The sequence below is a fragment of the Syngnathus scovelli genome, chromosome 16, assembly GCF_024217435.2.
Source record: "Syngnathus scovelli strain Florida chromosome 16, RoL_Ssco_1.2, whole genome shotgun sequence".
In the NCBI taxonomy this organism is placed as follows: domain Eukaryota; kingdom Metazoa; phylum Chordata; class Actinopteri; order Syngnathiformes; family Syngnathidae; genus Syngnathus; species Syngnathus scovelli.
Window position 1 is genome coordinate 1,147,476 of NC_090862.1, and position 20,116 is coordinate 1,167,591.

A 20,116-nucleotide genomic window follows, 5' to 3' on the forward strand; every position below is an offset into this window, starting at 1 on the left:
TCCATGTCCCTCATTCCTTGGTTATCATCACATGTGTGCCCTCTGTAGTGTCCTTCTTTTTTTAAGCCAATGAAATAGCATAACTTATTTAAACTTTAAATCTAGGATTAGGGTTTCAAAGTAGGGTTTCATACTAGCTTTAAACCCTAGTTTGAAACCCCAACCCTAACCCTTGCCAAACAGTAACCTTGTACTGTGCAATACAGTAATCGGGTGTGCAGTGTTAATCTTTTAATCCTTTTGACTGAGATCCACAGACAGTGTTGTTTCAGAATCTCTGGTGGTCACTCCTTGCAGATAAAGTAGCATCGTTGACTTTTATAAAACACAGTGAGCTCCCAATTATGATGTCAGTGTGTGGCAACCAATTGGTAGCATTACAGTATTTCTAAGAACAGCGCGCCCTCTAGTGGACATATAAAAATCTACAACGGAACTGTTTATGTAAAAATCTACATGGTAAATATTATGTAGTCACTTGTCTGGAATGTTGATGTCAAGATCTGTCACAGTTTGTTTCCTTGTTTTAATGTCAGTTTCGGTTCGTGTGTCTGTGTGCCCGCCCCTCCCCTCCCCTCCCCACCTGTGCCCGCCCCTCCCCTCCCCACCTGTGCCCTTTCAGTGTGATCATCCTCACCTGCCTCTCGTTAGCTGTCTTGTATTTAAACCTGCGTGAAATTGCCCCCCCTCCCCCCCACCCCACGCAAAATTCACTGAAAATAGTTTGTTTCGTTTGTGCTTCGTTTGTGCTGATTTGTGCCGTAAAAATGTTTTTGTGCTGCAACAGTATTTTAGTCATGAAAGATTATTTTATAGGTCATTCAGAGTTCACCCAAGCCTCCATTTACTTTCAAATGGACACAGAATAGTACCGTTCGTTTGTGCTTTGTTTGTGCTGCAAAAACTTTCGTTTGTGCTGCTACGCTTTTGTAGCTATTGCACATTTAATTGTTTGTGCTGCTACGGTTTCGTGTAATAGCTACGAAACCGCATCAGCACAAACCAAGGTTTTTGCAGCACAAACGAACGGTACCATTTTGGGTTCATTTGGAGCAGATTGGGGGCTGAGTGAACTCTGGATGACCCATAAAATAATCGTTCATAACTAAAAAACCGATGCAGCACAAACGAAAATTTTTACGGCACAAACCAGCACAAACGAAAGAAACAATTTTCCTTCCATTTTGCGTGGGGGGCAGCTTCACGCAGATAAAATTTTACGGCACAAACGAAACAAACTATTTTCCTTCAATTTTGCGTGGGGTGGGGGGGGGGCAGCTTCACGACGTGCGTTACGTCGCCCAGCTCCATTTATTTCACGATAGTTGAACCTACTTTATCTTCACCGTGGTTACCACTACTGATAGACCAAAATCAAATCAAAGTCATCATTTCAGTTCATGTTTATTGGAAACAGTCAAAATAAAAACATTTTTCTAAGACATGATTCCGACACGTACTGTAAGTTAGTTTAGCTTCTGCACATGACATGCAATAAATAACAAAAGCTCTCTACTGTGTGATCTAATGAACATCTGCTTAGTGTACATTATTGTACAAAGCTAACAGCAGCAGTGTAAAATGATACTTCCTTTGAAAAGCACAAAGGTTAGTGTAGAGTAAAGAATGGACTATCAACTGGTAATACAAAAATAGAACCAAGTAGCATTTATAGTGCTTAGAACGGACAGACAGCAAACACGACAGTACTTTTTTTTTTTTTTTTTTGTGCATTCCTCTTCATGTGAGCATCAGTCATTACATCTCTTTGTTTTATTTCTGTTGCGACAGAAATAACCTCACAAAGGCGCCAATGTCTTCAGCAAACATATTTGTAATCATAAAATGAGACATCAATAAGAACACACACTATCCGAGTGTGATGTCTTGCTGGAAAGCACTTCAATTCTTGGTAAAAAGTAGCTGCATGGAAGAAGTGAGTTGGTTTGACCTTTGCCTCGTTATTGAACTCTGGAATTTCTAAAAATAAGACCCTGAAGAATCAAAACAAAAGGTAGCTGCATGGAAGAAGTTAGGGTTGGGGTTAGTTAGGGTTAGGTTTAGGGGTAACCCATGGAAGAAGGGACTACTGTCTCATTATTTGACTCAGAAATTCACAATAAAAGAACCTCAATAATAAAAATCACCACCCATTTGTTTTTCAATTCAAACATAATGTCTTCTCAGCAGGAATTTATCTTTGTAAACATGTTACATACATGAAGAGTTACAAAATGAGCGGCGAGTCTGATTATTGTTGTCGAATGAACGTGCCTTCAGCTACCAGTCCTTAAAGAAGCCCTCCGCCACCGTCGCCTCTTTAAAAGTCACTGTCAGAGAATTGATGGTCACCTCGGTCATGATCACCTTCCCAGGATGCTTTGATTGAACGGCCGTCGCCGTGGTAACGTTCTGATTGTGGCAAGCCGCATCTGCGCCCGCTCCCTCCGGACTCGGGTTTTTTCTCAGGTGCATGTCGGGACTCTCTGGCCCCAACAGCACCTCCTCCTCTCCCGTGTCGCCGTCTGACCTGTTGTCATCGGTAACCGCATCCTCTCCTCCGTCTTGGAGCGCCGCGGCGCTGTCCTTTGATTGGTCACACACGACCGTTTCCGCACTCCCGTCTCGCGGCTCCAACCACATTTTGGTGACGTTCTCCTCCACGTCCAACTCTAGATCTTGCCGCTCCAGTATGTGGGGAGGCGAGCTGCATTCGGAATGACCTTGAAGGCAGAGAGTTCAATTAAGGTACTATTTTTCTTGCCTAAAGAGAAGTTGAGCATAACAAAGAGGTCAAAGGTCATTCAACAAACCATATAAGCTGTCTGCCCGTCTCTCCTCTGTGTTGCTTTCGGACTCTTGCTTGTCTTCTTCGCTGGTGTCTTCCCAGTCCTGGCCTTTCTTGCCCCCGACGGCTATGTTGGAGCGGCTCCTCTTGGACGCCAGCTGCTTGCTCCTCCTCCTCCTCACCGAGCGACAGTGCACGGATCCACGCTCGACATGGTCCACATCAGTGCTCATGGCGCGGGTGAGCGAGAGGCGGAGCCGGGGCTTGTCGGGGGCCTTGTGGGCGCTCCGGAGGTCCATAGCAAAGATGTTCTACAAGGACATAGAAGATTGGAGGACACTAGGTTGGATTCACCATCTGCATACATGAATACATTTATTATTAGTGACACCGCAACTGACTGTTGACACATACATATCCAACACTTGACATTCATGTAAGCCAGTCAAGACTTGAAATATGAGTTTACCCGCAGGACGAGGCTTCTGGGTCTGAGCCCTTTCTTGCGATAGGCCAGAGCTCTTAGCTTCTGCTGACTGGTAACGTCACCAAAACACAAAGACAAAGAGATGAGCAAAAGAACAACAATTGGGGAAACAATTTCAAATGAAAATCGATTTGACTCACTTCTCCTCATAGGCCAGGACCAGACGAGGGTCCAAAATGTTGTCCTCCGGCTCCCAAGTGCTGTACCTGCCGAGGGCCACACAAGAAGACATTAACATTGGTCACGCCCGCCCATCTTCGTATAGAAGAGCAGGTCAGTCATCAAGCTGGATGTGAGCGTTTATTTAAGGGATGATGTCACTGGGTGATGACTCAGTGATTACTCACTTTGGAGGCCATCCTTGCCACTTAAGCAGGTACTCCACATTACCCTGCAGACAAGAGAGAGAGAATGGCAAAAGTGACTTTTTTTCTATTAGCCTCACAGGAAAAAATGATTTTTTGGCCTCATGTCATCCCAAATAATCCATTTGGAAAATTCCAGCAAAGGAAAAAAATTCAGTATTTCATTTTATGACGTCTGCATGAATCGTTTTTTTTTTATGACTGATGTAACAGTGTGTTCTTGCTCATTTGAGATTGTTGTTAGTTGTTAATTTAAAAGTGTGTAGGACTTCAATGTGCCATGAGGTATGAGTGACCCCATTTTTTTGCTCTGAATTGTGAGTAAAAATTTGAGATCCAAAATCTGTATGGTGGCAGTAAACTCAAAAGCTGGCAGACAGTAAACATCTTCAAATAACATTTATAAAAACAGGCTTCAAGATGTTGAGCGTTAGTTTTACTATAAAACTAAGAATTATACATTGTGTATTTAAAAACAATCACGCAAAGTCTATTTAGCTTAATGGTAAAAAAAAAAATAGCAAAATGCTATGGACAGGCTAACAAATAGCATCATTGTAGTGGTGTTATGACCACTTCAATTCAACACAAATGGTGGATTAACAAATGTAGACAGATAAAACAAGGTGGCCAATGCAAATGAAGTAAGCACTCCATCAGCATGCTTTACATGTACACAACTGTACAAGTCAAAATTCTTACCCTTGAGGGTATAAACAACACATGAAACCAGCAAAAGTACAACGTGTACTTTAGTGCGTGAGGCGAAGCGAGGTGATGTCTGCCACTTTAAAGTGTGCAAATGTGGAGAGGCGGGGGTATTATTCTCCTTGTCAAATGGTGTTCTTCTGAGGAATGACGTCAGTGAGCGCCCCCTTTCAGTCTCTCGCGCGCGCTCTCTCGCTCTCTCTCTCTCTCTCTCCCCGTAGAGTTGCGCGTGACGTGACGGTGCACGGACACACGAGCGACTCTTCTAGAACCCTACACCGTGCGGGGCTCGGATAGGATAGGATAGGATAAGATAGGTGGGGCCACGGGAACATGTAAACAACGTGCTGTTGCGCAATCTTTACGTCTCTTGTGTGGAACAATTGCAGCCTCGCTGCGTACTACGATCAACACGCAACTTTACGTAAACACAAGACAGTTACCTTTTGCTTTTTATTTTATTTTTTTATTCAAGTGCGTATGAATGGAAACAAGCCCTGCATGGGAAGGTAAAAAATGTGTTTTGCTTTTGGTCGGTCACCTTGCACACAGCACAGTGATAAACGTACACACCCCCTTCCCTTCCCTTCCCTTCTTGTTGTGTACTGTATCTGCGTGGGCTCGTGCACAAACATGCTGCAGCATCGTTGCACGCTACAGCAGCGAGCAAACGCTCAACTTCCAGAAATTAAAATAGAGCGCCATCGTGACATCATGATGAATCACGACCACCAGAAATAAAACCAAACAGCGTTTACGTACGCCCCACGAAAGGAAAAATGGAGTTTGAATGTGTCTTAGTGAGTGAATGGAAAGTGCGTGGCCTAGTTTCTCTCTCTTTCACGGACACACCACACGGTTCTCCGTGGCGGAAAAGCACCCGAAAAATAACTTATGTAAGTTGAGTAGAGTGGATTAAAGTATCGGAGCTCACCTTTCGCACTCTCTTCTTTGTGATGGACTCCACTGCGAACACTTGGTCTCCAATGGATGACAGCTCCATCGCCGCTCAAAACAAGCAGCCTCTGTTTAGGCAGGAAGAAGAAGGAAGGAGCGGAAAAAAGGAGGCTCAAAATGAAATCAAAATGGTCCTTCGGGCTTCTATAATGCCTCCGATGTTTCTCGATGCACAAAGTGTTCTCCTGGCTCACTTTTTCAAATCTGCGACACATCAACACGGGACGACGCGCTGCTTTAAGTCGCGCGCGCGCTCCCGACGCCATTACGTAGGGCCGAGCCCCCAACTACGGGGCCGCGCACGCAAGAGAGAAAGAGTGCGAGCGAGCGAGCGCGCGCGAGAGAGAGACTTCGAGAAGGTCACTGTTCAAATTAAGGAATTTAACTTTTAAAAAACGCCTTAGAAGCTGCATATTGATTGCTAGTTATAGAAAATACCTTGACATTTTCTCTCAAATATCCTTCTTATTCTTCTGTGTACAGGTAACATGAATCATCAAGTTTATAGTTTCAAACTACTGTTTACATGACTGTACCCTCTCATTAAGTTTTCCAGCATCAATGGAGGGACTTCTCAGAGTTGTTTAGCCGCTAAAGATCACACTCTGCGGTTGAAAAGAAGCCTCGAGGCACTCACTTGGGTGAAAATGTTCACCTCCCCATCCATGTTTGCTCCAAATCTCGAAGTCAAGTGCAAAACAACATAGAAATGATTGTACATCTTAAAGATGTCCACAAAGAGGAGAGTTGTGCTTAAAAAGTGTGTTGACTTGGATGTTACAAGAGCAACTTGAGCTCAACACCTCTTTCTTATCTTGACATGGTGAATGAGCGGACGCTTGCTAAGGGCCCAGATAACATATTAGGAAGCTGGATCATTTACAGTAAAACCAAAGCTGTACACGATGCACAGGGTCTACAGTCATGGTCTGCATGCACCTGGAATGCTTGCATCACTTACTGGCACTGGTCGCCATGACAACTGTTTCTACAGCAACCACTGAAAAGCTGGATGATGATGATGATGATGAGCCAGCAGGAAGAGTTGATAAGCAGCTCGGGGGGGGGGGTGAACAGTGATCTATGTTGACCGTGAACTTTGACCTATAAATGAAATGAGATAATAATTAGATGCGTGACGACATCAGGGTCTGGTGTGACGTCTAGAACAGATGTCAAGCGAGGACAATTGCCACAGGAAATGAACCTTTTTCACTTACGCCCTCTCAGCAAAGTGTGATTTGAACTACCCTGAAGGAAAGCAGAAACAAGTCAAAACAAAAGTGAATGCAGAAGTTGAGTGGTAACAATGAGTTATTCGGTCATTACAAATGAAGGATTTGCAACTGAGTCTATTTTAAGTCTGCTCTAATTCTTGTGTCCACTTAGAATTGTTCCGTGCTATTGCACAAACACTGAGCGTAGCCGATAACATTTGGAATATCCAGAAAAATACATTTCCGGTGTACTGATGCAAAGCACTCATCAGCAAAAAGATTCTACAGAAGTTTTGAAATGAGTTTTGAGGTGTGGGTTTTTTTCAGGCCCGTATTTTGTCAATATTTTAAATGGCATTTTTATTATACATTAGGTTAGACAGTGCATGGTCCAATGTGCTCTCCTTCATCATATATAAGTTGTGGTATTGACTTTTATGTGGACTCGGTGACGTGATCACGCTTACGGCGCTTCGAGAGCATTCCTCCTGCAGGAACATTTACAAGGTAGCGATGTGACACTTCCCGAAAGTCGGTTATTACTGCAATTCGGGAAAAAATAAAAAAAAAACGATATCACATGACTTGTTATCTGCCCGGATACCGACAGTGTGTGTGCGTGCGTGCGTGCGCGTGTAGTAGGGAGCGCAAAAACAACACCGCAGGACCATTAGCGCCCACTCGTGATGAGTCACGCGTGACTCACCGAACGTGCCAGTAAGATCCGCGCTACTTACTTCCTTGGAAGATCAACAAAATAAAACACATTCATTTCCCCATACGGGAATCTATGCGTTTCCCGTTAAATCGGGATCGAGCGAGAGGGCAACGGGGGGGGGGGGGGGGTCCCCTGCAGTGAGCTGCACAAACTTTGTGGAGCAACGCCATTATGTGCTTTGGCATTTCGACGTTCAAGTCATAGCAGAAGAAGGCACATTCATTTCCATACTTCACTTAGTGAATCCGAAATCATTTGCTAAATGAAAAAATAAAGCATTCGAGATCACACTTAGCTGCTCTTACATACACCAACAAACTCACTCACAAAAATCTCTTCCTGAATACCCCAAAACTCAAACACATGCAGCAAAAATGTCAAAAACTTGCACTATTTATTTTTTCCTATTCCCCCAAATACCTACCCAGCCCAAAAACCCATACACTCAAAAATGTACTCACAGCTAAGTCTAAACCGAACAGGAAATTAGTAAATAATTCTGTCAAAATTGAATGATTAAAAAAAATACCATGGATAAAAAAAGACTTGAAAATAAAAAAAGCAAGACATTTTAACCACACCCAAAAATCTGAAAAACTGAAATGTTGAAAAACTAATTAAAACATAATTAACGCTATCTCGCCATGACTTTTTTTGGTCTTTTGACAAAATGTCTTGTAAATGTGTAGTCACAAACAAATCTCCAAATTGACTTTACAGTGTCTTTAAGGTTTCATCAGTATTGCAGCAGAGGATTAAAAGGTCATTTTCCAGTTTACTGAGCCCTACATGCTTAGCTGTGAACTTGCGGTTGAAGACAAATGAGTCATAACGAAACCAAACTTGAGATGAATCATTTCAGCGGAAAAGTCCAAGAAATAAAAGCAAACCTCTCAGTAAAGAACAACAGAATATAGAAAACATTCAATTTATTATCAGTCAGTTACAATAAAAAGGAATAGAATTTGAATCAAAAGTGTCAAAAGAAAAGCAAACTGCTCTTAGCCGCAAAGTTGAATAAAAAGGCCTCCTTTTTAGATAGACCTCGTTTTAATACGGGAATTCTACTAAATGCAAACAATTTGACATGTAGTTTTGACACATATGTGTTCATCTGGTCCAAGTCCCTTCACTTCATTTGACCCCGCCCACTTGGAATAGCTGTCAAACGTTTAAGTCACAAGAGGAGTTGACTCAAGCAACGTGCCGCTGTCACCGTTGAGGACAAGTGATGCGCGTGTGTCCCGGCATGTGGCATATGCCGCAGGAACGAGGTTTCTTGGCAGCGGGGGGTTTATCCTCTTTTAGTTTCCTTCCCTTCTTCCCTCCGTCTCTGTTGCTATTGAACCCGCCGTCCTGGAAGCCACCTGGTGGAGAGGAAAAGAGGTCAAAACACTGGACGTGAACTGTGGCCAACAACTTGTGAGTCTGCTCAAAACATTTTTATTGTCTTTGAAATGTCTTCTCTTTTTCTTACCTTGTGCTTCCATGTTTTCATCAGCCCACTGGAAGAAGTTACACTGTTGGTCTCTGGGTTTCCCGCAGGTGTGGAACACCCGTCCCTTGTTGGGCCCGTCCTTCTGCACAGTGCGCGTCACCGTGGCCAAGTTACAGTTGCACTTTGTATCTCCAGCGCCCCCTTTAGGCCTGCTGCCACCTCCTCCAGCTGTGTTCCGAAACCCCAGCAGTGGCGTTGATGGCGGTGGTGGTGGCGGCGGAGGCCAATGATTCTGCTGCGCCCCCTGATGGCTGGGCGGATCCGCCCACAGAAAGAAATTACAAGTTCCCGAATTGCACTTGTAGAACTGCCGTCCTTGGTTGGGACCGTCTTTGCGCACGGTCAGCAAGATCGCATCCTGACCGCAGTTACACACAATGACATCATTGCTAGGTGCGCCAATGTTATTGCCCCCTGGTGGTGGACGAGGCGGTGCGGTCCAAGAGGGGGCAGAGGGTGGTGCACAAGGCCTTGCATTTGATTCGCGGGGTGGTGCTGGCCTTGGGGGAACCTCTCTTCCTCCCCCATCTCCTCCTCGAAGATATTTAAGGTCCAGCACCTCTCGGAGAGTCTCGTCACATCCACCGATGCAGCCGACAAACTCTAAAGGCATCATGGGGGGAAGACTGCCCCTTCGGAATTTGAACTTTAACCTGAAGGACACAGAGTAGCTGCGATTGGCTGATGACCAGTTCAGTGCGCCTGCGATAAAATGCTTCAGAAAATGGATGGATGGATGGATGCACGTATCTTTTTTTTCCTTTTCTAAATGCATGTCTAAAAACAAAAGTGACCCTAAGAGCGAGTTGCCATGGTGATCAGCAAAGTAGCTTCCGCAGGAGACCGCAACATTGAAAGTTTTTGCATTTATAGTTATTTACAGAACAAACTACTGGGTGAACTGTAAATTGAAGAAAAAAAATCTGTTTTTGTTTAAGCGTTGTGATTGAGCTTTAAGATGTGAAGAGTTGCTGTGGCAACAGATACTGGTGTGAAGGACTCGATCTCACTGCTTGCCAAATGTGTAAGTCCTATATTTGGACTGTGCTCTGGCACTTGGTCGCAGGGTGAACGCCCACTGATGCAAAGAATTTGATCACAACTGCAAAGGTGTGCATCATTACCCACAATTCACAACTTATTGGTTGTCCAAATGACTTTCATGGAGAGCTATAAATAGTTTCACCTTCAGAGATGGGCGTTCACAATAGACTAAGAATCATTTCCCAGGCTCTCTGCCAGATGCGCCGCCGTTTCATACACCTCGCGGTGTTAAAATGCCCCAAAAAAACTGCAAACACCTTTCTCACATTGCTCCAGCACTCAGCTAATTATAAGTCGTCTAATTGCTCTGATGACATCTCTACCGATGGCAGCCACTTGCTTGTCACTGTGACTCAGCACGCACCTGCGTTTCTTGAACTCTTTGTACCTTCATCCGTTTAAAATACTCACATATGAACAGGCCGCGGGCGGCAGATGGAACAAACGCTGTCGTCTCGACCGACCTCCAGCACCGTGTCAGGAAACCATACGGCTGTTTTGCAGGCTGGGAAGCCCACACAGGTCAGGAACTTACTACCAAGGTGGGAGGGAAAACATTAGGGATCTAAAAAATGAGCTTGTTTTTAATGAGCTCCGCGGCATTGATCCTCTCACCCGTTTCCCTCCTTCCTCTTCTTGAGCACCATGTCCCGTCCACAGTGGGGACACTTCCTGATAGGCAGCGGGATCTCCATATCTTGCTGCTCAGTTTCAGGGATCTCCAGAGCAGCACCCAAATACGGCGACAGAGCTTCATCTAACCTAAGGAGGCATTGAAGTTTACTTCTTGATAGTTTCACTTACAAGCATCAGCCTACAGTGACTCTGTCATTTTAGCAGCAGGAATGGGATGTCTAAATATAAACACGGCACTAACTTTTTTGCCTTCCTGACCGACTCGATGAAAACAGCCTTGTATTTCTGGATGTGGTGCTGCAACACGCTCCTTTTGTCCTTCCTTCCTTCTGATACCAGCTTGAGGTCTGCCTCCAATTCTGCCCGTAGGTGTGGTTTTGACATTTCATAGCCCATGGCGTTGTACCCTAAGCAAAGAGATGGCAAGAATCATTTCAGTAAATAATAATATTGGAGCATGAGAGTGTGATTTACCTTCCACAAGTCCCATGCCAAGCTCCCCAGGGAGAAACCTCTGATCAGCTGTCAAGCCCACATACTTGCGACTTTTTATGGTTTCAATGTGCTCTGCGTGTGTCGCGTCGGTGCCTGTTAAAATGTTAACACAAGCGATTTTTTTTTTTTTAAACTTCAAAACTTTGTAAAAATTGGATCAGTGCATTATTATTATATATGACTATATTGCTCTCAACCATCCATCCATCCATCCATCCATAAGCCAAGGCTCAAAATGTGCATTTGTGATGTACCAATGCCGTGCTTCTCCATCAACGATATGAGGTCAGCTTCAGTGAGCAGCTGCGGCGGACTCGTCTCACCGTCCACCATCTCTATAGCAGATGGCTGGAACTGGGAGCCTTGTTCATATACTGGAATCACCTAACACACACACACAATTGACAGTTAAGATTCCAACCATTGATGTTTGATGCTTGCCCCCTAACACCTTACCTTCGTGCTCCACTTGTCGTAAGGATAAACATCTAGGTAATTCCTCGCGACGATCATGAGGCCTGAAGTGGAAAACCTCTCCTGAGCAATGTCTATGTCCACAATGGTCTCATGTCCCAAAGCATCCTGGGATACACAAGCCAGGAAGTGTCGGACAATGAACTCGTACACACGTCCTTCAGTTCCCTGAAATGGAAAAAAATCAACAACAATGGTGGTGATATAAGTTTGTGTAAAGCAAATGAAGTGTGTCTACCTGTAGCGTGCTTGTGTATTTGGTTGGGTGTATAGGGGGATGGGCTTGGTCCGACTTTTTGCCCTGCCGTGGGTTGGGACCCCCTGGTTGTTCAAGCACCCGCTGAGCAAATGCCCCCCATTCAGGGCTTTGCATCTGCTCCTCCACCAAGGGGCTGAGAGCGAGGGATGCTGGAAAAATGTTGGTTTCCGTGCGAGGGTAGCTGATAAACCTTCACAGAAACAGCCACAATATTTAAAGTCAACTTTAGCCCAAAATCGTAAATGGGTGGCCAAAAACATACTAACTCACTCTCACCCTTGTGTGTAAAGTTTCTCTGCAATTTTCATTGTCTCTTTTGCACTGATTCTCAGCTTCCGAGATGCCAGTTTTTCCAATTCCTGATGCGGGGAGGGGAGAAAATGCACATGATCAGGCTCATGGAAGCGATGGCGGTCGAGGCGAGTGTACTGGCGGCTGCTTGACTTTACCACAGTGTCCAAAGGCATTGGTCTCCACTTGCTCTTGGGCTTACTGGTTACTGAGGTGACTGTTGCTATGGGATCCTAGGAAAGAAGTGAAAACGTACACTACAGTATACTCACTTGTAACAGTTTTGTATTCGGCTTCATTACATTGTGCATGTTTCTAAGCCAGCGGCAACCATGGTTAGATCAAAATCTGCAATAATCACTAAATCAGACATTTCTATAATTGGGATGACTCTGACACTAGTCTGCATAACATAACTTATAATGGGCTTTAAAAACATTTGGTGTTTTTCTGACCTCTTGTGGAAGGTATTGGCTCAAAGTTGCGATAAATATCTCGGCTCGAATTATTTCATCAATCCGAATCAACATCAGTGGTGTAAGTTACTGTAACAACTTTGTCAAGTATCATTTTGTTGTATACTTATGCGTGGGTGTGATTTATTACAGTCCACTTTTAAAAATGAAAACAAGAGCAGGATGGTGTTTATCTTTGGATTACTGTGTGTTCTGCTCAGCTCTGAGTAATTTGGCAAAGAGCGCTTGTACAGTAAGTGCTCTTCTCGCACAGTCATGGATTCCGTTGCTGTCTACTGAGAGTAGACACACTGAATCAACATCATGTGCTTAATTAACCAGTGTACCTCCATGCAAATCTGGTAGAGCACTAGGCAAGCTGTGTGGTTGAATAGCCGATATCGTTTCCATCCAAATTCCACAGTGTCCTCCTCAACTTCGTGTAGCACTTCAACAAAGAAGCAGAAAGACCCAGGTTTAAATAAAATTTCTATTCCCCTAACCTACTAACACCAAACCTCAAGTGGATTTGCATGCACCTTTAATCTTGTAGAAAGTCTCAGGAATGAAAGCCTGGATGGCTTTGAAACGCTCCACCACGAAACCCAGAGTGGGAAACTGGCAGCTGCCGTAAGAGATGAGCTGATTGGCCAGAGACTCTGGGAAGATCTTCTGGAGGCGAAGGGTCTGGAATCTTGTGAAGGATGCACCTGTGTGTGTTCAGGGAGAAGTTCGTAAGGCTACCGACATATCATCTGCGGCATCACAGAATCTTGAAAGCATCTCACAGAGATACCGTGTATGCGCTTCCTCACCTATCCGCAAGTCGAGCTCTTGGCGGACATCAACGGCGTCACTGACGTTAACGTCCGGCTCGGCTAGTGTCTCGCAAGCTCTCCGAATGGAGTTGGGGGTGATTTCAGAAAACTTTGCCCGAAACACTTGCAAATTAGGCTTCACTAAAAAAAAAAAAAAAAATCTTTTACACCAACTTATTAATGCATATCCACAACTGTACCTTCATTTATTTTAAGATGTTTTGAATTGTTCAACTTTCAGTTAACCTTACCTGCCTTACAGACATTGATGACTTCAAAGCCAATGTTCTCTCCTTCTCTGTCACAGTCAGTCCAGATAATTAAGGCCTGGCATTGTCTCACCTCCTTTTCCAGTGTACGCTGGAACGATAGCAACGGAAGAAGTTTGTAACAACATAATAACAGAGGGAAGTTGCAGTAGAAGGCTAGATAATATGTTTCAAAGCAAAGAATTATCTTGCTTCTTTTGGTAATTGCTTAGAAAGGTAAGGAGACATACCTTAATTTGTACCATGCCATCTGGGCAATACTTCTCGACTTCGGCATCAAATAACAGCACTGGATTGCAACTGCGCCTTTGGAAAGAAAATGTAAATATGAAATCATCTGCAGAATGCAAAGTCACATAGTATCCAAGCTTACCATTTATCATAAGGGGCTTTAAACTCAAGACCTAATAAATGTCCCGAGACTGATGTCATTGCTACCGTCACGTTCTAGATGTGAACATAGAGAAACAGGCAATTAGAGGAAGCAAAAGAAACAGGTGTATTATGCATTTCGTTGCTTATACATACCTGACCAAAGAGATGATATTCATACTCATAGATCTTGTTAAATTTGGACAGTCCTTCCCTCTAAAAAATAAAATGGAAGGGTGTTACAGTTCCAAGTAGAAATAAAAACATGAGGGCGCATTGAAGCATAATAAAGACAAACACATTTATAACCATTCCATTTATAACCCTCTTGCTCTGGAGCCCAAGTTTGGAATAGGAACTTCATGACAGCATCCATACAAAAATGACACTGACAAGTTCGGAAACTAACCCGCATGGACCTGCCACTGGACATAATTTCGGAGATGCCTTTGGCGGCATCATTCTTCTCCGCTACGCAGAGGACCCTCTTGATCTGACCCCTCCGCATCATGTCTAAAGTTGCCAATGAATCGTGGGCTGTAGAGTAACACTTCAACTGGATCCGTCGCCTTTGTTGTCCCAGTCGAAGCAGATGTTTTGTGAGGAGGTTCACGACTTGCATACCTGGCTTCTATTCACATAAAGCGGCTTCTTTTCCACTGTCCTGCGTCTGTATTAGCATGTTTGCTAGGTAGTTCCAGTAAAGACTTTATAACCATTTTGAAAACATAACATGTCACCATGTCAACTACTGCATCGACTAAATAAAGTTTCCCGTTGCCAAAATACATTCCCCAACATACTCTTTCTTATTATTTATTAATAACAAAAGTTCAACTTCACGATATTTACAAAACGCGCGCCCGCCCGTCAAATTCTACCGTATTCTGTCGTGGTGTCGTAAAATCCGAAAATGGCGTAAATCGTTCGACTGAACAAACTTATGGACACAAGTTTCACGTGGCAAAAATATCGACCTCCATCTGGGTAAAACCGATTGTATATATGACATTATAATATTTACATTGATATTGATTTCAAGAAATAACAATAAGGTAATATGGTCGCAAATAAACAGGTTTTGAGCATTTCCTGCGACGGTAACGTTGCACCACGATTTCCGTCCAAGTTGATATCATTTTTAGAGATTTTATTTTGTACAGAGTGGTAAAAACAATGAAATTTCTTCAACTTTCGCTCCATCGCGATTTATGCTGGTGTGGAATTCTTGCATCGGATTGGTGGTTGAGTCACCTGACACGACTCCCAGCAGCTGGGTAAACATGGCGTCAGTCTCACGGTGATATAATGATGATGTCGTTCTTGCCCGCTAGCAGCGTGATTGCTGGACGCATCTGTAGATCAAACACGCCAACGTGATGGAAATGAAGACATGAAGAAAAGACGGAGAGAGTCGCGGAATTTCATTACGCTGATGCTTGACTTTGCATGAACGATCTGATGATGGCCGGATGCACGGATTGCTGCTTTTGTTCCTAGGACGCTGACCTGAGTACATGGCAAGTATTAACGTCGAGCATCATATCTTATGGACTGAAACCCCGATGGCAAAATTGGACCCTGGGACACAAAGTCCACATCATGTTTTTTGGAGGAGCTCTTATGCCAGCGCATGGACGATGAGACCACAGTGATCAGGTGTGACTTTACATTGTCTATCTTGCATTTGAGTGTCTGCTTATTCATAATTGATAGATGAGCTGCACAGAGTGGTGTCTCTCATGCCTTGTTCAACAACAGCACTATGATAGGCTCACCTGACGTGGTGGCTTTCACAAAAGAGGATGATGATGATGGTCAGTCCACTCCTGACCCATGGGCTATTCCAGAAGAGTTCTCCATTCCCCTCCACCCTCTGGCTGACTCCAACCCTTGGGCCAAAACCTCATACGCTAAGTTCACAAAAGACTTCATCCTCATTTCGGAGTTCTCCGAGCAAGTGGGTCCTCAGCCTCTCCTCACCATTCCTGATGACCCCAAAGTCTGTGGCACTTTTGATCTCAACTACTTCTCCCTACGCATCATGTCAGTGGACTACCAGGCCTCCTTCGTGGGGCATCCGCCAGGCAGCGGATACCCTCGGCTCAGTTTTGTGGAGGACTCCAGGGTTGTCCTGGGTGACTCTAAGGAGGGCGCCTTTGCCTACGTCCATCACCTTACACTGTACGACCTGGAGGCGAGGGGCTTTGTGCGTCCCTTCTGCATGGCGTATGTTTCAGCAGATGAGAGGAAGATCATGTTGCAGTTTCAGGAGCTGTCCGGGCGCTTCTCGAAGGCCTCGGAGTGCCTGAAGGCCGGCAACCGCAGAGCCTTCGCCAAAGAACTCCAGAGGAAGCTTCGAGACCTAGAGTAGGTACCTCCTTGAGTCTGTAGTAGCAATACATTTAACTTGAAAATTATTGACAGTTTCTTCATAATTGAATTCCAGAAGACAGTTGAGCCAAACTTAATTCCACGCCTTTTCTTTTTTCTTAGGTACACTCACTCTGTTCTCCAGAGGGAGGAGGGCCTGCAGAGAGAGGCAGGGCCTCAGTGCATGTACTCGCCTCATGCTGTGGAAAAGGCCAACGAGCTCGCCAACGTGGAGAAGAGCATTTACGAACACAGAGACCTTCTGAGACAGATCAGCTCGTACCATCATCGTCCCCGCCGAGACCCTCAGGCCGTTACGTGTCACAAGTGTATGAGCGAGTGCGAAGAGCTCTTCGGCAAGTACGCCGAGCTAGCTAAGCCTTCGAGCGGCGCTGACGCAGGGGAGAAACAAAATGGTCACGCGGGCCAAGTGGACATTGGCGAGGAAGACTACGAGCGTGTTGCACGCAGGCCGTCTTACACGCCGCAGCTGATTAAAGCAAAGTCAGCCAAATGTTTCGACAAGCGCCTCAAGACCCTCCAAGAGCTGTGCGATGACACCTTCTACCAGGCCACCGTGGAGCTCCTGAAGGAGACGGAAAGGAGTTTCCGAGGCGACCTGTGCTACCTGCACACACGTCGCTTGGACCTAGCCCTCCGCAGAAAGCAGAGCATTATGAACTTTTTGTTTGAGGAGGACCTCTGTGAAGACGACTATGATGATCTGGATGGAAGGGCGACATTACGACCACTTTGTGCTGTGAACCATGCTGTAGACAACTCCAAACTCATCAATCCAGTCGTGCTGGGACCGGAACCTCCGAAGCTTTTGGACTTTGCCTCTGAGACTAGCCATACTGGAGACTTCAAGCTTGAAGAGGACCATCTCAAGACTTCCTGTTCCGACCAGGAATCGGAGACCCAGAAGTGCTCTGAGAAACCTACTGGAAACTGTGGCAACCAGGCAAGCCTGAAGCCGGAAGTTCTGGATGCTGAGTCCGACTCGACCCCAGACTGTGACCATAAAACTCATCTGGATGGTGATGCTACTGATGAAGACGGGGAACCCAAGGTTTTGTTGGAGGAACCAAGGAAGGAAGGACGCAAGAAGGACTCTACTTTTGTTCCGATGGATACCGCATGCTGTATGACTCACGAAGGTTTTCTGGATAATCCGCCTGATGCGGTGCCTCGTCTCACCGCCCACCTGCAGAATGCTCAAATCCTGGTGGTCAACCAGGAGCCCCAGGCCCTACTTCCACTCCAGGATGACTATGCTGTAGGATCACCATGCTCAGAAAACCTCACAACCGGACTCCTCGGAGATGCCGTGTCCCATACATCGGCCGAGGACGGCTCGGATTGTACCACGTGTACATCCACCGGTTCCGATTGGACCGCTTCTCCTGTCGGCAATGGGGGGTTGCTGACCTTGCGTCAGAAGAAAAAGGCCGGACAAGGGGCCTTGAGGTTTGTGCGACAGTACCCCTTTGCTATACAGGCTCTGTGGTCTTTGCTGAGCGGCAGGACGCTGGTGGTGCTCGGCGCCGATGAGGCCAGAGTTCGCCGGCTGGTTTCTGCTCTAGCCCTCTTTGTACCTGCTCCAGGGAGGTGTGGAGAGCGAGTCCAGGCGTGGCTGGCCTGCCCTTTCAGCCTTACGGACCTGCACAGATGGAAACTTATTGGATTGCAAAGGTACATTTTAGAAGTAATTATTGACTTTCTAATGGTCACGACAATTGACAAATATTTCTCATGTTGTCTCTCAGAGTGGCATCTCCTGCCGGTTCCAGCATGCTGTACTCATTGTCCCGCTACAGCCGCTACATCTCCATCTTGGACGCCGACCAGAAGACCTTACGCTGTCCACCTTATGATGGCAAACTGCTAGCCAACATGGCTGACCACCGCACCTACGTCCGGCGCGGTTCCACCTACTTCCTTCACGTCCAGAGCACACTGTGTCACCTGGCGGCCAAGGCCTTTCTGTTCACCTTCACCCACCACCTCCACCTGCCTGTCAACACCACAGAGGGGATGGAAGGCGTTCTGGCCCGACGCACCTTCTTCCTCCAGGAGCAGCTGGGCCTGGGAGAGGAGGACAGACAGATAGTGCTCTACCTCAGCTACCTGATCACACAGCACTACCTGCACGCCTCTGATGGCCGCACCGCAGCAGCGCCTTCTTTTAATTTCACCTACACCAGCAGCGTTTTATACAAAATCTGATTATTATTATTTTTCTCTTCAGGGAACCGCTACCCTTTTATTTTTAATGGACTAAGGATGATCCTGATCCCGAGGATGATCATTTTAATTTCAGATCAAACTGCACTGATTTTTATTGTATTATCTCTGCAGAGCCGTCTCGTGTGTGTGTGTGTAGGAATCAAGGAAACAGTATTTGCATATTGTTGGGGTTACAATGCAGGATCAATCCCTTCTCAAACACACACAATATGTGAGTAGTATCTCAGTTTTTTTTTTATTGTTGTAAATTATATTCACACTGCTGTTTGTGTCCAGGAATAGCTTGTTTGGTCCGAAACAAACGTGCATTATGCTGATATTGTGTCCATGAAATTTCATTAGCACCAAGCAACCTTTGTCCACTAACGTTCCCATTGGCTGTTTCAGCCATATGAAATTGAATCCACGTGGTAGTGCATGTCCTGAAAAATCAGCGGTTACACAAATATTCTCCCAACAGCGATAAAAACCTGGTGACGTGATCCGCTGTTGAGCAAAACTTCCAAGTTATTTAACCTTAATGTATTGAATTTCACTGTTGTCTTAAGGTGTGAGTGTTGTGCTGTCAGCATGAGACCGTTTTGTGCCACAGTGAAATATTGTAATGTTTTGGGCTTTATCGTGCGTGAAAGAAAAGTGAGAGGGAATGCTCGAGTCTGGATGACTGTTGCATATTTATAAAGACCCAATTTACTGTTGCCTGATCAGTGGTCTTTGTTAGATGTAATCACAAAACTCATCTGTTGTTTTTATTTAGTCCACAAATCCAATCCACAAATGTATGAAATCAGCCATCTTTTGAATCCATGTTTTTCTGTTGCCAAAATTCTGTATCCACTAATAATTCTGTACATGTGACTGCATGGGTTTGAGTATCATGGCGGCATTTCTGTCACATTTACTTTGAACAAAGAAAATTGATCTTTGATGCATTTTTTTTTTGTATTTTCTGTCTCAAACACTAATTTCCATTTTGCGAATGTCGAGCAGCGTACATTTCACTTGCCACTTTTTAACCCCATTTGCTGCATGTGCCCTATTAAACACACTTCTTCAGCTGTTATTGGCACTTCCTTCTCCCTGTAATGCAAAAAGAATGTAATCTAAGCCATACCAGTGTGCTTAACGTGTAAACACTCAGTGTCCTTAAGTTCCATCTGCATCATGTCTGTGCGCATTTTTGTGTATATTGATTTACAAGCTTTGAAGTCATTTTTGCCATTCAATTATTGAAATCCCATTAACATTTTTTGCACTAACGTTTAGGTCACAAAGGAGTTAAATGAGTCGTCGAGGACCCTTCTACTGATACTGAACAACTAATTCAACAGACAGCTCATTAAACATGAAGTGCTCCAAGAGACTTGTGTTTGTGTGACTTGTTTCCGTGATGACGTACACATGTGCTAGCTTCTGAGGTGGCATGAATACTAAATCATCATTGGGGAAAACAGCTCATTCTCTTGCAGGAGCTGCAGAAACAGGCTAAAGGTAAGTGAGGCTTCTGTATGTAGACTTAAAAATCCAGTTTATAACTCCCCATTTTAATCTTAAATGAAAACATTGTACAGCTGCAGTTCTAGACTAATGACTTGTTCGAAATATATCTTAATTTATCTTCTTAGCGGCTCTCGGTGGCTAA

At 44.9% G+C, this 20,116-nt stretch overlaps 3 protein-coding genes across 3 annotated transcripts; 1 reads left to right on the forward strand and 2 right to left on the reverse strand.

Annotated features, from left to right (window-relative positions):
• Positions 1-1,388: 1,388 nt before the first annotated feature.
• On the reverse strand, positions 1,389-5,581 carry LOC125983154 (chromobox protein homolog 8). Its single transcript, XM_049744141.2, has 6 exons — positions 5,283-5,581; positions 3,623-3,666; positions 3,416-3,481; positions 3,258-3,324; positions 2,814-3,099; positions 1,389-2,723 (listed from the first exon to the last, which is right to left on the reverse strand). The coding sequence occupies exons 1-6, from the start codon at positions 5,349-5,351 to the stop codon at positions 2,281-2,283; spliced, it is 975 nt and encodes a 324-aa protein (XP_049600098.1). The 5' UTR covers positions 5,352-5,581; the 3' UTR covers positions 1,389-2,280.
• A 2,571-nt stretch (positions 5,582-8,152) lies between these two features.
• Positions 8,153-14,757, reverse strand: top3a (DNA topoisomerase III alpha). The gene is made up of 19 exons (XM_049744060.2): positions 14,261-14,757; positions 14,008-14,067; positions 13,853-13,926; positions 13,710-13,785; positions 13,462-13,570; positions 13,208-13,351; positions 12,932-13,102; positions 12,740-12,840; positions 12,096-12,170; positions 11,923-12,005; positions 11,626-11,836; positions 11,370-11,555; positions 11,168-11,297; positions 10,893-11,006; positions 10,660-10,825; positions 10,398-10,544; positions 10,194-10,316; positions 8,718-9,391; positions 8,153-8,607 (listed from the first exon to the last, which is right to left on the reverse strand). The coding sequence occupies exons 1-19, from the start codon at positions 14,471-14,473 to the stop codon at positions 8,453-8,455; spliced, it is 3,012 nt and encodes a 1,003-aa protein (XP_049600017.1). The 5' UTR covers positions 14,474-14,757; the 3' UTR covers positions 8,153-8,452.
• smcr8a (Smith-Magenis syndrome chromosome region, candidate 8a) lies at positions 14,749-19,835 on the forward strand. Its single transcript, XM_049744064.1, has 5 exons — positions 14,749-14,838; positions 15,352-15,510; positions 15,613-16,221; positions 16,348-17,919; positions 17,994-19,835. The coding sequence occupies exons 2-5, from the start codon at positions 15,485-15,487 to the stop codon at positions 18,451-18,453; spliced, it is 2,667 nt and encodes an 888-aa protein (XP_049600021.1). The 5' UTR covers positions 14,749-14,838; positions 15,352-15,484; the 3' UTR covers positions 18,454-19,835.
• Positions 19,836-20,116: the final 281 nt, after the last annotated feature.

Excerpts from the sequence above, each read along its gene's own strand:
- smcr8a (XM_049744064.1), top strand. The coding sequence starts at position 15,485 with ATGGACGATGAGACCACAGTGATCAG. Across the intron at positions 15,511-15,612 it reads GATGAGACCACAGTGATCAG|CACTATGATAGGCTCACCTG; the intron begins GTGTGACTTTAC and ends GTTCAACAACAG. Across the intron at positions 17,920-17,993 it reads AAACTTATTGGATTGCAAAG|AGTGGCATCTCCTGCCGGTT; the intron begins GTACATTTTAGA and ends GTTGTCTCTCAG.
- LOC125983154 (XM_049744141.2), bottom strand. The coding sequence starts at position 5,351 with ATGGAGCTGTCATCCATTGGAGACCAAGTGTTCGCAGTGGAGTCCATC. Across the intron at positions 3,667-5,282 it reads CAAAGAAGAGAGTGCGAAAG|GGTAATGTGGAGTACCTGCT; the intron begins GTGAGCTCCGAT and ends TCTTGTCTGCAG. Across the intron at positions 2,724-2,813 it reads ACGGGCAGACAGCTTATATG|GTCATTCCGAATGCAGCTCG; the intron begins GTTTGTTGAATG and ends TCTGCCTTCAAG.
- top3a (XM_049744060.2), bottom strand. The coding sequence starts at position 14,473 with ATGCAAGTCGTGAACCTCCTCACAAAACATCTGCTTCGACTGGGACAA. Across the intron at positions 12,171-12,739 it reads TCTACCAGATTTGCATGGAG|GATCCCATAGCAACAGTCAC; the intron begins GTACACTGGTTA and ends CTTCTTTCCTAG. Across the intron at positions 10,317-10,397 it reads AAGAGGAAGGAGGGAAACGG|TAAGTTCCTGACCTGTGTGG; the intron begins GTGAGAGGATCA and ends CCACCTTGGTAG.